Raw genomic sequence first — 16,199 nt, forward strand, 5'->3', positions numbered from 1 at the left:
CTGGTTCTCCTCCTATCTCTCTGATTGCTCCTTCACTGTATTGCTCCTTCACTGTATCTTTTGCTGGTTCCACCTCCTCTCACCTTCCCCTTAATTTTGGGGTTCCTCAAGGATCAGTCCTAGGCCCGCTCCTCTTCTCTTAGTATACTGCCTCTATTGAACAAACAATCAGTAGATTTGGTTTCCAGTACCATCTCTATGCTGATGACACCCAATTACACACCACTTCTCCTGATATCACGCCTGCCTTTTTAGAATACACCAGTGATTGTCTTACCGCTGTCTAACATCATGTCCTCCGTCTATCTGAAACTGAACCTGTCAAAAACTGAACTCCTCGTGTTCTCTCCCTCTACTAACCTACCTTTGCCTGACATTGCCATCTCCGTGTGTGGTTCCACCATTACCTCAAGCAACATGCCCGCTGCCTTGGGGTCATCCTTGATTCTGAGCTTTCCTTCACCCCTCCCCCCCCCCAAAAAAAAAAAAACATTTCTAAAATATGCTCTTTACTTACTTTCGAGACTGCAAAAACTCTTACTGTTTCACTCATTCATTCTCGTCTGAACTATTTTAACTCTCTCTTAATTGGCCTCCCTCCTATCAAACTCTCCCCGCTCCAATCCGTCCTGAATGCTGCTGCCATGATTATATTCCTCACCAACCAGTACACCGATGCCTCTACCCTGTGCCAGTCATTACACTGGTTACCCATCCACTCAAGAATCCAGTACAAAACTATTACCCTCATCCATAAAGCACTCCATGGCTCAGCACCACCCTACATCTCCTCCCTGGTCTCAGTCTACCACCCTACCTGTGCTCTCTGTTCTGCTAATAACCTGAGGTTAGCATCCTCAATAATCAGAACCTCCCATTCCGGTCTCCAAGACTTTTCACGTGCTTTGCCAATTCTTTGGAATGCACTACCCAGGTTAATAATAAGATTAATCACCAATCCCGATAGTTTTAAGCGTGCCCTAAAAACGCGTTTGTTCAGACTGGCCTATCACCTCAACGCATTAACCTAACTATCCGTGTGTGGCCCATAAAAACAAACAAACAAAACAAAAAAAAAAACCATAAACTTTAATCAGGTTCTTCACATCAGGTTCTCATACATTTCATGCAGTTAATAGCCCTCTGTGTCTGTACTGTTACATACTTAGGCTGTTAACTGGTTCATGCAGATTTACATGAACACCCTATCCTTACACTATGGCTGGTCCGAACATCGAAAGCAATTGTTACCATCCACCCCTCGTGTCTCCCTTTTTCCTATAGTTTGTAAGCTTGCGAGCAGGGCCCTCACTCCTATTGGTATCTATTTTTTACTGTGATTTTTGTAATGCTGTAATGTCTATTGTCTGTACAAATCCCCTCTATAAGTGTACTTTCACATTAGCGTTTTGCGTGTTTGCGTCGGGCGACGCATGCGTCATGCGCCCCTATATTTAACATGGGGGGCGCATGGACATGCGTTGTGCTGCATTGTGCGACGCATGCGTTTTTTTTGCCGCAAGCGTTGGGCGCAGAAAACTCAAGTTGCATTTTTTTTGCGTCCAAATTTCGGCAAAAAAGGACGCATGCGTCGCAAAACGCAGCGTTTTAGCGTGCGTTTTAGTGCGTTTTTATTTGCGTTGTGCGTTGCGTCGCTGACGCAGCGGCGCACAATGCAAATGTGAACGTAACCTAATTTGTAAAGCACTGCTGAATGTGTTGGTGCTATATAAATAAAATTATTGTTATTGGAGAGACTTTGCATGTGTGGCTCCGATAGAGACAGATTTGCACTACAGATCACTACGGTGGCTCAGTGGATAGCACTGCAGCTTTACAGCGCTGGAGTCCTGGGTTCTAATCCCACATTGAACAACATCTGCCAGGAGTTTGTATGTTCTTTGTGTGGGTTTCCTCTGGGCACTCCGGTTTCCTCCCACATTCCAAAGACATACTGATAGGGAATTTAGATTATGAACCCCATTGGTGACAGTAATAATTTGTGCAAAACAGGCAGCAAAAAAGGTTAATCTCCTCACAGGCTTGATCAGGTGACCCAGCTCTGTTTTAATAAGAAGGTTCTGGAAAAACACCTCAGGGCAGTCAGCTAATGACTGCAGCTCTACAGTCACATAGAAGGGGAGGAGCCAAGTCCTGTGAGAAAGTTTTAATTTGAAGTGGCAGTTGGTGGTCGAACATCTTGAGAAGCAGCCATTTAGTAGGTGAAGGAATTAGGCTAGTTTCACATTTGCGGTTGAATCCGCAGCGTATCTTCCGCAACCTGAAACGCACGATAAACCGCATGCAAACGAAGCAGTTTTTAGATGCATCAGCTTTCGCATGCGGTCAAAAAGACGCAGTGTTTGCATTCTTTTTCATGCGTTTACATTTGTTGTGCGCATGGTGGAAAATTTTACAGGAAAAAAATCTAGATAAACAGACACCGCCAATGGGACAACAGTGGGCGTGTGTTATGGGATATCTTTATATAGATCCTTGGACAGCTGAAATCTTCAGATTTTGCTCCTGTAGCCGGTGTCATGATAGATCTTCGCATGGAGAGCTTTTATTTTCAACCTGGATTTAAATGGAACCTGTCACCCCGTTTTTTGAGATTGAGCTATAAATACTGTTAAATAGGGCCTGCGCTGTGTGTTCCTATAGTGTATGTAGTGTACCCCGATTCCCCACCTATGCTGAGAAATAACTTACCAAAGTCGCCGTTTTCGCCTGTCAATCAGGCTGGTCAGGTCGGGAGGGCGTGGTGACATCGCTGGTTCTTCCTCATCTTTACGTTGGTGGCGTAGTGGTGAACAAGCAGCGCGCGATCTGCGCTGTCATCCCTTTCGTCGGTGGGGGCGGCTATCTTCCTGGGGCCGCGCGTGCGCAGATCGAGTGCTCTGCTGCACGGGGCTTCAGGAAAATGGCCGCGGGATGCCGCGCGTGCGCATTAGAGATCGCGGCGGCCATTTTCCCAAAGCCGAGATGCAAACTCGGCTTTGGGAAAATGGCCGCCGCGATCTCTAATGCGCACGCGCGGCATCCTGCGGCCATTTTCCTGAAGCCCCGTGCAGCAGAGCACTCGATCTGCGCACGCGCGGCCCCAGGAAGATGGCCGCCCCCACCGACGAAAGGGATGACAGCGCAGATCGCGCGCTGCTTGTTCACCACTACGCCACCAACGTAAAGATGAGGAAGAACCAGCGATGTCACCACGCCCTCCCGACCTGACCAGCCTGATTGACAGGCGAAAACGGCGACTTTGGTAAGTTATTTCTCAGCATAGGTGGGGAATCGGGGTACACTACATACACTATAGGAACACACAGCGCAGGCCCTATTTAACAGTATATATAGCTCAATCTCAAAAAACGGGGTGACAGGTTCCCTTTAAGTATAAAGCTGTTTCTTGCCTAAGCGTTTGCTTGTGAGCAACAAAGAAATAGAGAAAGACAGAGAAGAACACGGTGTCAGGTGTTATTGGAGACACCCCATTATTGAAGTCCGGGAGATCCATGGAGCCTACCACACCCTATACAGCGAGCTCAATGCCAACCCGGAGAAAATTCTGGAATATACCAGTATGTCTCAAGAGACCTTTCGGGATTTACTTGGTCGTGTCCAAGGAGCCATCCGGAGACAGAACACCCAGCTCCGTAGAGCGATTCCTGCAGAGGAATAGCTCCTGGTCACATTAAGGTACGTAATAATTATAAACAAACACCTGTCATAATTGTAATTGTTCTGCCTTGTATTAATTTCTTTCTTCTTTATCTGTTTAGCTTCTTAATTTTTTTTTCTTTCTCTGGCAGATTCCTGGCTACAGGAGAGACCCTATCATCGCTCCATTTTGATTACCGGCTAGGAATTTCCACCCTGTCTGGAATTGTTGCGGACACCTGCTGGGCTTTGTGGAACATTCTCCAGGATGAATTTATCCCCCTACCAACCGTGGAAATGTGGCTGGAAATTGCCGACAAATTCTGGCGCGCGTGTAATTTCCTCAACTGTTTGGCAGCAGTGGATGGAAAGCACATATGGATTACCAAGCCCACCAGATCAGGATCGGAGTACTTTAACTACAAGAAATATTTTTCTGTAGTGCTCATGGCAATAGCAGAGGCGGACTGTCGCTTTATCGCCATAGACATTGGAGCTTTTGGCCGTGGCAATGACTCTCAGACTTTTAAGAACTCTGACACGGGCCGACGACCTCTCCCCAACACTCAAGGCCCATCGATGCCATTTGATATGATTGGGGATGAGGCCTTTCAGATGTGTGAAAACCTACTGAAGCCATATTCCAGTCGGGACTTGAACCACACTAAAAGGATTTTTAACTACAGATTGACCAGGGCCCCGAAGAACTGTTGAGTGTACCTTTGGGATTCTTGTCAATGAGGTTGTCAAAGCCTGTGTGGTTCTCCACAATTACATAATGGCTAAGGAGCGACCCAACATTGAACTGGATGAACCAGTTGCAAACCCATTGCCAGATTACCAGCATCACCCTCTGCGGTCAACAGTTGAAGTTGCCCACTTGAGGGACCAATTTACTGGCTACTTTGTTTCTGACATCGGATATGTGGCATGGAAAGATGATAATGTGTAAAATGTTCTGTTGGGTTTGGGTCTGTACCAGTCATGTTTAAAATGTTCCCAATGTTTGTTGTTAATAAACAACGTCTTTTGATACCTGTACCAAGTCTCCTATGTCTTTCCTCTCAAAACCACTTATGTCGTCAGTGGTATGGTAGTTGACGTCATTTCATCCTGCATCTCTTCTGCAGTATCTGGACGCAGACTGAGGAGAAGATGGAGGTATAATACAAAGCAGATCTATACTCACCAGGTCATGTGTCAGAAATAGTGAGTTCATGATGCACAAAACCCAGCATCATGAATTCACTAATTCTGACACCTTTCCAGGTGAGTATAGATATGCCTTTTATGACCTCTATCGTCTCTTCAGTTTGTGTGAAATAGATTACGTAGACTGAAGAGAAAATGGAGGTAATACAAGGTATATCTATACTCACCATGCCATTTTTCAGAAATAGTGTGTTCAGGATGCTGGGTTTTGTGCATCCTGAATTAACTATTTCTGGCAGCTGGTCAGGTGAGTATAGATATGCCTTGCATTACCTCCATTGCCTCTTCAGTCTGCGTCACATAGATTAAGCAGACCGAAGAGATTCTGGAGAAAATACAAGTCATTACTTTTTGACAACTCATAGCTCCATACCAAACACAAGAAGCAAAGCTGCAGTGTTCTACTTGTCTCACTCCTGGAGCTATGAGGTGGCAAAACACAAAGTGTACGGCGCAGTGTGTGTAGTCGGTGCACAGTGTGTGTTGCCGGCAGCGAAATACACAAAGAACCAAACAATATTTGGGGCAAAAAAATTTAAATTAAATAATATATATTGTAAGTGACGGAACTTGGGGGTGTTGAGCTGTGACTCCTGGCTGGCTAAAGACGACGCAGGGGTTGCAGGAGAAGGGGCGATTAAACTAGTGGGGTCAGGGAGTTCAGGGATGGTACTGGAGGCATGGGACTGGAGAGACACACTGGGAGGGTGAGACCAACCTGACATCACAGACACATTGGGAGGTGAGGGGGAGGGAGTGCGATAGTCCGCTTTTTTTTTTTTTTTTTTCTTTTTTACATTGTCAGGATCTGCGCTGCTGTCTGGGGAGCCTCGGTGTGGTGTGTTCCTGTGGCCCGGTAATGGTGGCCAGCCTTCCATGGTCTGGGTGATGCTGCATGCTAGTCGTTAAGGGCATGCCAGGGTCCAGGTGCTGCTGCTGCAGCTGGGACCTGGTGATGGTGGCCGGCCTGTCGAGGTCCAGGTGCTGCTGCTGCATGGTGGTGGTGGTGAAGGCCATGCCAGGGTCCGGGTGCTGCTGATGCATGCTGGTGGCAGTGGAGGATGTCCAAGCAGGAGCAGCACTTGGCATGATGGTGGCGGTGAGCTGTCCAACAGCACTCGGCATGGTGGTGGCGCTGTAGTGGTGTCCGGCAGAGCTTCGAATGGTGGTGGCTGTGCAGAGGTATGCAGCAGAACTCAGCATTGAGGTCAAGCGTGCCAGTGTTGGCACAGATGGAAATGCCACCACTGGTTGCTGAAAATACAGAGTCTGCTGCATAGCCTGCACGTAAGTAGCATTGCAGGCCTGCATGACATTCAGCTGGAGATCAGGGGTAAGGTGTTCTGACACGCCCTGTTCAATTTGATTGAAAAAATTATGTGCTGGCCTCTGGAGGTCAGCTTTCACTTGGTCAAGGCTTCGGGTGACATCCAGGATAAGTGTCTTCATAAGGATGAAGCCACTATCCAATCTGTCTCCCATCGCCTTGAATCCATCATGAAAGATCGAGATCAAGTGCAAAACCTCGGGCATGAGTGACCTGTCAGAGGCCCTCTGCCGCTGGTGGGAAGAACACCCACCGTCCCCCAAAAAAATAAATAAATAAAGAAGAGGCTGAGGACTAGGACAGGGGAACACCTGATGGACCAGCTTCCTGGTCTCCAGTCTGTGTTGCAGGCCCACTTGCTGCTGCGCTGGTGGATGGCTGGGACAGGTCCGTGGCTGTTTGATGAAGGACCGCTCCAGAACCAGGCTCAAGGGTGCTGCTACAGATGCTGTGAAAAGAAAAGAAAAACATTAATATCAAACATTTACAAAAGTAAAAGTGCCAGCTCCTGTGGAATAGAAAAATACAGATTAGGCAATACAACACAATCCAATACACTACAAAAATACTTACATTCTCTGGGCAAGGACCGGTCTCAAAAATGCCAGCATGCGGTGATGTTTATATTTTCTGAACCTTGCTCCAGAACCACTGGGAGTTCTCTTGACGAAGGTCATTGTTGAAGCGATCCTTCATCAAACGCCAACGTGATCTGACTTTGAGCACTGCTTAACAAAAAAAAAAATAAAAATGGTTACACAATGCACTTTTGGCCGGGATCACACAACTGTGTGTGATGAGAGAAACTCTCAGGAATTTCTCGCATCACACACAGTTGTGTGATCCCGGCCAAGGTCACTGCTGCATCACACCGCATTGCAATACTTACAAAATGCCTTGCGGACCTAAGCCCAGACATCGTCCCATCCTCCATCATCGCTGGGGCCACCTCCTTCCATAGTCGCTGGATTGTCACGTTGTCAGAGTGCTGCAGAAACCGGGTGTCCCACAACGGGACTTGTTCACAGACCAGGGATATGAAGATGTCATTGTCAATGAGGTCTTCATCCCGTTCTGGAACCTAGAAAAGAAAGAAAGCCGTTAATGTTGGAGAGATTAATAAAATGAATAAATAACAATAATAATAATAATAATAAAAGGAAAAAAACAACAGAGAGCGAAAACAAGCAAGAATAATTAAAGTCAAGAAAAAAAAAAAGGAGTCAAGAAGAAAAAGGTAAAGAAATAAGCAAAGTGAAGAAATGAACAGGCAAGAATAGTACAGTCAGGATACAATAAGCAGAGGGCAATCAGTCTGGTATACTTACACACCGCCTTGCCACACGAGCTTGTCCATGCTGCTCCTGCTCGGTCTCTGCAGCAGTTCAAGAACTGGTCTGAAAAAAAAAATGTCACATGTGTAGATGTGATAGAGAATACTTACCAATCTGAAGAGGTGAGTGCTCACTTCACTTTCCTGTCTACCATGTTCAGGGCCAGGACGCTCCTACTCTTAAGAAGACAACATTCTGATGAATGCTGCAAGAAAAAAAAAGAGACAATAATTATTACCACACACAAGGAGAGAAAAAAGACAGACATTGGCTTTTATACTCACATTGTCCAAAGTGGAGATTCTTCACAGTTCAGAGCTTCTTTTCTAGTTCCTAGTATGCAGAGTTGTGAACTGCAAATGCCCATTCCCTCGTTTTATCTGTCTGTGTGTGTGTGTGTGTGTGTGGTGGAAGGGGGCGGGGGGGTGGGGGGGACTAGTTAGTGTCTAGACAGGTTTACTCTGGAAAAACATGCGTTCACAAATGTTTTCATAGACTGAAATGCATTGCATTCCTTCTGCAAACAACCGCATACGTTTCTAGGCGTTAAATTGACGCCTGCAAAATTGCAACATGTTGTGTTTACCGCGCCAAGCCGCAGACAACGAAACGACGCATGAGTCGTCAAATGCGGCAAAAAGCATCCAATCGCATGTACATGCATTCCCAATATTAAAGATAGGAAAGCACGACGCACGCAGAAGTATGCGGCATAAACGCCGCAGACACAACCGCAAATGTGAAACCAGCCTTACTTACATTCTCCCTGCCTGCTTTGCTTAAAAAGAGGACTGACACGATAAGGGGAGTTAATAGTCTTCATATGAGGAAGACCATCATTGCACCCGCAGGAGGAAAAATTACCTCAGGGCAAGATACAGAACACAGTGCTGAAGAAGAAATATTCAGACTTAATAAAACCAGAGGTTACTAAGATATGCCTGTCTGCAGGTACAATCATCAACAGTGAATGTAATCCTGTACCTTACTTTCCTACTGTTTGTAAATAATAATTTGCCCCATTACCTTCAGTAAAAAGACTTCTGTGTGTGCGTAACTTGAGAAGGAAAGACGCTTCTCCTGACAGAAAGCTTGGCCACGGTAAGATACATCATACCCTGTCAGGAGTACAACCTTCAGCCATACACCACATTAGAATGCCACATACACAGACCTTTTCTGAAAGGCCACAGAGGCTGCAACACCATTAAGCAAGAGGCACCATGTTTTGAGTTTACCAAAAGACACGTCGGAGACTCCCCAAATGTATGGACGAACGTACTATTGTCAGAGGAGACCAAAATAGAATTATTTGGCCACCAAAATAAATGCTATGTCTGGTGCCAAATCAACACAGCTTAACACCCCAAGAACATTGTTTTTTGGCAGCAAGGCCAGGGATAATGGTCCGAGTAGAGGGGGAAGATGGATGGTGCGAAATACAGGGATATTGTTGAAGACCACCTGTTTTAGTCTGTCAGTAATTTGACACTGGGATGGAGGTTCACCTTCCAACAAGACAATGACCAAAAGTGTTCTGCTTAGGCTACGTTCACATTAGCGTTGTGCGGGGCAGCGTCGGGCGCAGCCCCGGCGACGCATGCGTCATGCGCCCCTATATTTAACATGGGGGGCGCATGGACATGCGTAGTCTTGCATTTTGTGACGCATGCATCATTTTGGCGCAACTGTCAGGGCGCAGAGGACGCTGCATGATGCAGTTTTTTCTGCGCCAAAAATCATGCAAAAATGAATGCATGCGTCACAAAAAGCTGCGTTGTACATGCGTTTTTGCATGCTTTGTGCGTTGCGTCGCCGACGCTGCCCCGCACAACGCTAATGTGAACATAGCCTAAAGCAACACTCGAGTGGCTTATGGGGAAACATGTAAATGTTTAGGAGTGGCCTAGTCAAAGCCCAGACCTTAATCCAATTGAGAATCTGTGGTCAGACATCAAGATAGATTGTTTCTTCTGGTGAACAGCAAACTTGAAGAAGCTGGAGAAACTTTGCCTTGAGGAATGTACAAAAATCTCAGTGGCAAGATGTGGAAAGCTCATACAGACTTATACAATGTGACTTACAACTGTAAATAGAGGCTCTAGAAAGTACTGACTATAGGGGGTGAATAGTTATGCACATTTAAGTTTACAGTTATAGGCATGTTCTTTACATGCACTTGTGTAAACCCACACAAAATCTAGGTTGTCAGATAGCAAAACATGAAAAATGCTAAGTGTGTGTATGGTAAAGGGAAAAAAAAATTGGCCAGTAATTGCGGCCCTTTCTCATCTGATAACTGTGATTATGGTTAAATAGAGTTTAAGGGGTTTTCCCCACGAACAAAGTACATTTTAGTTAATTTATCTTGGAATAAAAATATGGTTCACAATTTGATGTGTAAAAAAATGTTCCTGTTCTGAGATGATCTTATAAATGTGCCCGTGCGGTGTACTGTGTAATTGCTGTGTCTCACCGTGCAAGGACGTGGTCTGATCATACTACATCTCCTGGGCAGGGGAGGATGCCGCTTCTGGGAAATCAGTTGAGAAAAAAGGGACTAGGAGAAAGAAGCCCAACATATCTAGAGCATTCCTACTGGTATATGTAATAATTCATGGTAATGATCATGTGAATGGCAGTCTTGGTAATATATGGACAACTTGAACCTGTCAGAAAGGAATCAACTCTTCTAAAAAGACTCTCTTAACGGGACAGATGGAGAGAGGGTTTTCTCCATTAAGTAAGGCTCAGATCTAGCCACTATATATAATACTTGATTTCTCTTGGGACTTGGTTCACGAAAACGAATATCGGAGTCAAATATGTTTTACAAGGTATACATTACTATGGGTTACAACCAATGTTAGTTAAACCCTTATAGCTTTCATCTTACAATTATAAGATTTTACACAGAGAGGTCATGGCATGAAAAAACTGGCATATCACAAGCATATTTGTTTTTGTACAGAATGGTATACATGTAGGAACAATCATTTAAAATTTGCTAAGAATCCACATTCAAAATTACAGTCTTCTCTCCTTCGTTACCTCGCGACCCAAACGCTGCTGCAGCTTGCTGAGTTCATATTCTTTCTTCAGCAGTGACAAAGATTTGTAAAGACGCTTTGGTATCTATAAAATTGTTTAAAATAAATTTTAAAAAAAATTAGAAAAGTACTTTATTTAGATACAATCATATGTTTTTTTTTTTTTTTTTAAAGGGAATAAAATGTTTACACTGTTGGGTTGGACACCTACTCTTAAGGTACCGTCACACTTAGCGACGCTGCAGCGATACCGACAACGATCCGGATCGCTGCAGCGTCGTTGTTTGGTCGCTGGAGAGCTGTCACACAGACCGCTGTCCAGCGACCAAAGATGCCGGTAACCAGGGTAAACATCAGGTTACTAAGCACAGGGCCGCGCTTAGTAACCCGATGGTTACCATCGTTAAAGTAAAAAAAACAACCACTACATACTTCCATTCCGCTGTCTGTCCTCGGCGCTCTGCTTCTCTGCCCTGTGTAAGCACAGCGGCCGGAAAGCAGAGCGGTGACGTCACTGCTCTGCTTTCCGGCTGCCCGGCGCTCACAGCCAGAGCAGAGAAGCACAGCGCCGGGAACAGACAGCGGTAGGTAAGTATGTAGTGGTTGTTTTTTTTACTTTAACGATGGTAACCAGGGTACACATCGGGTTACTAAGAGCGGCCCTGCGCTTAGTAACCCGATGTTTACCCTGGTTACCAGCGAAGACATCGCTGAATCGCCGTCACACACGCCGATTCAGCGATGTAAGCGGGAGAGCCAGCGACGAAATAAAGTCCTGGCCTTTCTGCCCCGACCAGCGACATCACAGCAGGGGCCTGATCGCTGCTGCGTGTCACACTGGACGATATCGCTATCCAGGACGCTGCAACGTAACGGATCGCTAGCGATATCGTCCAGTGTGACGGTACCTTTACTATTGTCACTTACATTAGTTTCTTCCAAGACTTCTTGAAGCTCCTGGGAATCGGCACCAGTCAGCGCTGCACCCATGTCACTCAAATAAATTGGATTATCTACCACTCTTTGTCCAGCCTGCATCATTTGCATGACAGACTCTCTTAAAACAAAAGATAAAAGACCCATTAGAAGTTTTAAAAAAATTAAAGAGGAAGAAAACATAAGCATCTTCTTACGTATTCCACTATTATCCCTGCTTTCTCAGGTGAACACACACACATACCGGTATAAAGGATTAAGTGCAATGATGTCCCGGATGGTCTTCACAATTTCAGCAGTGAGAGCCTTAAGTGGTAAGAAAAATCAAAAATGTATAATGTTTTTATTCATAAGCAGAAAATCCAAAATTACCTACACACACACATACTCTTACTTTGACCTCCTCAGTGATCTGGAATTCTTCATGTGTTACATTATCTACTTCAACCATGAGGACTTCAGAGGTTATTTTTGGATCAAGCACAACTTGTTTGCTCTTTTCCTTCTCATTAGCATGTCTGCTTGCAGAGTTTCTTCTTTTTTTCCCTTCAACTTTCTCCTCAGTTTTTAACTCATCAGGTTCAACATCAAGTTGCTTATTAATATGGATCCTGAAAGAAAAACATGGAACAAGGTAAAAAGTGAAAAAAGCTCATAATGGTTAACTTTTTTGGCTGAACTTTTAATAGTGCTGTGTTTTACATTCCAACATCTAGTTATTAACTTTGATAAAAGCTCTACATTTTGAATGACATTTTTAACTTCAGTTGAAAATATTTACCAGCAAACTAAAAGCAACACGAGGAAAATGGAATGAAATTAACTGGTGTGATGCAGTGACCCATGTTACAGCCAGGGGGCGCTGTATGTGATCCTCAGGATACGCACGGAGGCGTATCTGATGGTGAAAGCGACCGGCAGGATTGTAAACGGCCAGTATGTGTCGCAGAGGGAGTCTGCGCTGTAAGCCTGAAGTAAGGTTGTTCAGGGACCTGTAGTCCCACAAGCATTTGTGTTTGATTACTTAAAAGTGAGGCTTGCAGGGTTAGTTAGAGAGCTGCATGGGACTGTCTAACCACACACCTCCCACCCAGGGGGTGGGGTTACAGGTTTATAATGTGACCATGGTGTGGTCACATGGTTAAGAGTGTATGGATCTGTTTGGTCCATGTGCAAGGTCCTGGAAGCCTATGTGTTGGGAGTGATATCTCCCTGAATAGCACGTGGTGCGGCTTTGGCACTGAGTGGTCTGTGTGTTGGACGGTCCCAGCTGGGGACAGACGTCCTGAAAAGTGCACGGATAGGCCATGTACCTGCAGAGCCTGGGACGGCTTCTATGTTGACGAAGCCAGGAGTGACAAGGAGTCAGCGTGAGGAGCGGAGCTCCTGGAAGGTAACCCCAGACAAGGGGGGTTGTAATATACAGCAGGGAAATTTATCTGCTACATGAACAGACTGATGGACATGATATGTTCGTGGATGTAATGAAATGGACTTTATGTTATGAGGTTTATGCAGAGTTAATAAACTAAATAGACTGTTTATGTGATTAAACGTTTGTGAGTGCTTTAATCCCAATGCCAAGCGAGTGTCCCCCAACGCACTCAGGGAGCGCTATCTCACACTAGATATCTTAAAATCATTCAGATGGTACAGAAAACTAAGTTTTAAAATCATTGCCAGAATAAAGTTTGACAAAGCAATTGGCGTAACAATTTTCTGTTTTTTACATATTTTTCCCCCTTCTTCAAGAGACATAATTGTTGCTTATTTGTTTTTCCATTAATATAGCCATATGAGGAAATTAATTTTATTCCTCCCAGCAGCGTTCAGATTTCAGTCATGGAGCTGGTGCCACGTGAATTCAGTTAAATCACTGTGTATAGAGAGCGGCGGTTGTAACCGCACTTTACTGCAATGTTGCGGCAGCCAAAAAAAAAAACACGTAATTCTGATGTTTTGATTTTTTTTTTTCTCATAACAGTTTACCGATTGGATTAATTTATTTCAGTAGATCAGACTTATAAAAAGCAATACTAAATGTGTATATATTTTTCTTAAATGGGACTAAGAACTTGTGTTTTTTTCATATAAACTTTTTATCACCTTTTACTGTATTGGTTAGAGATGATCAATGTTCGAGTCGAACTGTTCGCCAATTTCAAATTTGAGCTGTTTTGGGCGGTGTTCGAGTCGTTCGAACTCGAACAATTTGCTTAAAATTCGGCTGTTCGATAACTGTTCGTTCACCAAAAGATCTGTGCTGAATAGTATTGAGCATTCCGATACTGCAAATATCGGGTATCGGCCGATATTCGCTGTATCGGAATTCCGATACCGAGTTAAGATACTTTTGCGATATCGGATACCGGATTTGGAAGTTCCCATAGTGCAATGATGCACTATAATGGAGTGTGGGCGGTGCGTGGGTGGAGACTGCGTGTCTGTGTGTGCAGGCGGGGTCTGTGCGTGACCGGAGGGGGGGTCTGTGTGGCCCTGCCGGGGGTCTGTGTGGGCCTGCTAGGGGTCTGTGCGTGCCTGCCGGGGGCTCTGTGCTGGCTGCCGGGGCCCTGTGCGGGCTATACATACAGACATATAGTACATTAAACACAGAGTACATACTCACCATTACTTGTCATTTTGATCCACGAAGCCAGTGTCATCTGTAAAAGACCTTAAAATAACAAACAACCAATATACTCCCTGTCCGCAGAAATCCACGAGTGTCCCACAACGATCTCCCGTGGAGAACGGCAGCATCAGCTGATGCGACCGCTCTCCAGGGGCTCCAGGAACACAATGAATGGAGGAAGGTATCCTTCCGCACTGTATTCCTTCGCCACTGTAAAAAAAAATTGTCCCTAGTCTCACTTTTGGCATTGCTGTGTGAGAAATTTTCCCACGCAGCAATTGCCATAACGTGAGACTTTGTCCTAAGGTAACCTCTCAGTGATGCACTGCAGGAGCCATTGTCTCCTGTCAGTGTGTCACTGAGGGTCCTATAGAGCAGTGACATCACCCGATATCACTGTTCTATAGGGCAGAACGTCGTGGGACACTCGTTATTAATTGGACTACGGCGGACAGGTAGTATACAGTTTATTATTTTACGTTTTTTGCAGGCGCTGAAGTATGATAAGTATGGATAAATGAAGAATATTAAAATACTTTTTTCCTAATGTGTGTGTGTTTTATCAACCCTTTATTACTATTGGATTAACAATGGATAGGCGTCTTATTGACGCCTCTCCGTTATTAACCCGGATTAATGTCACCTTACAATAGCAAGGTGACATTAACTCCTTATTACCCCATATCCCACCTCTACACGGGAGTGGGAAGACACGGACTAAGCGCCGGAATTGGTGCATCTTACAGATGTGCCATTTCTGGGGCGGCTGCGGACAGGAATTTGTAGTCGGGGGGAGGTGGGGCAATATCCATGGCCCCTCGCTAGGCTATGAATATCAGCCCGAAGCTGTCTGCGTACCCTTTCTGGCTGTAAAATATAGGGGGACCCCACATCATTTTTTGGGGGGTCCCCCTATTTTAATAGCCAGTAAAGGCTACACAGACAGCTGCGGGCTGATATTCATAGCAGGCTACAAATATTGGCCCCCGGCCATCGGCTTTCCCCCTCTGGCGCAGAAAATTGCGCGGGAGCCCACGCCTTTTTTTTTTTTTTTTTTTAATTAAACGCTCATTAAGACCTCGTCGCTATGCGTCGTGTTATGATTAGGTAATTCAGTACCACAATGGACATAGAAGTCAGAGCACATACAGTGACCTGACAAAACCCAAAAACATAGAACGAGCTCTGAGACGTGGGAACTCTGCTGACCGCAATCCCTAATCCTCTCCAACCACAATAGAGGCAGACGTGGATTGCGCCTAACGTTCCCTATGCAACTCGGCACAGCCTGAGAAACTAGCTAGCCTGAAGATAGAAAATAAGCCTACCTTGCCTCAGAGAAATACCCCAAAGGAAAAGGCAGCCCCCCACATATAATGACTGTGAGTTAAGATGAAAAGACAAACGTAGAGATGAAATAGATTTAGCAAAGTGAGGCCCGACTTTCTGAACAGAGCGAGGATAGGAAAGGTAACGTTGCGGTCAACACAAAACCCTACAAACAACCACGCAAAGGGGGCAAAAAGACCCTCCGTACCGACTAACGGCACGGAGGTACACCCTCTGCGTCCCAGAGCTTCCAGCAAGCAAGAAAAACCAAATAAGCAAGCTGGACAGAAAAAACAGCAAACAAAAATAACACAAGCGAAACTTAGCTATGCAGAGCAGCAGGCCACAGGAACGATCCAGGAGGAAGCAAGTCCAATACTAGAACATTGACTGGAGGCCAGGATCAAAGCACTAGGTGGAGTTAAATAGAGCAGCACCTAACGACTTCACCACATCACCTGAGGAAGGAAACTCAGAAGCCGCAGTACCACTTTCCTCCACCAACGGAAGCTCATAGAGAGAATCAGCCGAAGTACCACTTGTGACCACAGGAGGGAGCTCTGCCACAGAATTCACAACAGCGTCGGGCCGACGTACCAATGCACGTTGTGAAATTTGTGCACGACGTGGGCAGCAGATGCAGTTTTTCAACGCATCCGCTGCCCATTCTTAAGTCCGGGGAGGGGGCAGAGTTTCGGCCGCGCATGCGCAGTAGAAAA

The 16,199-nt window shown here is 45.3% G+C and overlaps 1 protein-coding gene across 8 annotated transcripts in view; it reads right to left on the reverse strand.

Moving 5' to 3' along the window:
* LONP1 (lon peptidase 1, mitochondrial) overlaps nucleotides 1–16,199 on the reverse strand; it is a 480,916-nt gene that overhangs the window by 324,771 nt on the left and 139,946 nt on the right. For all 8 annotated transcript variants that reach the window (XM_069767869.1, XM_069767870.1, XM_069767867.1 and 5 more), the window contains 4 exons: nucleotides 11,914–12,130; nucleotides 11,764–11,825; nucleotides 11,511–11,640; nucleotides 10,585–10,668 (listed from right to left, as the gene is read on the reverse strand). In XM_069767869.1, the coding sequence (XP_069623970.1) occupies nucleotides 10,585–10,668; nucleotides 11,511–11,640; nucleotides 11,764–11,825; nucleotides 11,914–12,130 (493 nt within the window). The remainder of the gene's footprint in view (nucleotides 1–10,584; nucleotides 10,669–11,510; nucleotides 11,641–11,763; nucleotides 11,826–11,913; nucleotides 12,131–16,199) is intronic.

This window comes from Ranitomeya imitator, chromosome 1 (genome assembly GCF_032444005.1).
Source record: "Ranitomeya imitator isolate aRanImi1 chromosome 1, aRanImi1.pri, whole genome shotgun sequence".
NCBI classification, from domain to species: domain Eukaryota; kingdom Metazoa; phylum Chordata; class Amphibia; order Anura; family Dendrobatidae; genus Ranitomeya; species Ranitomeya imitator.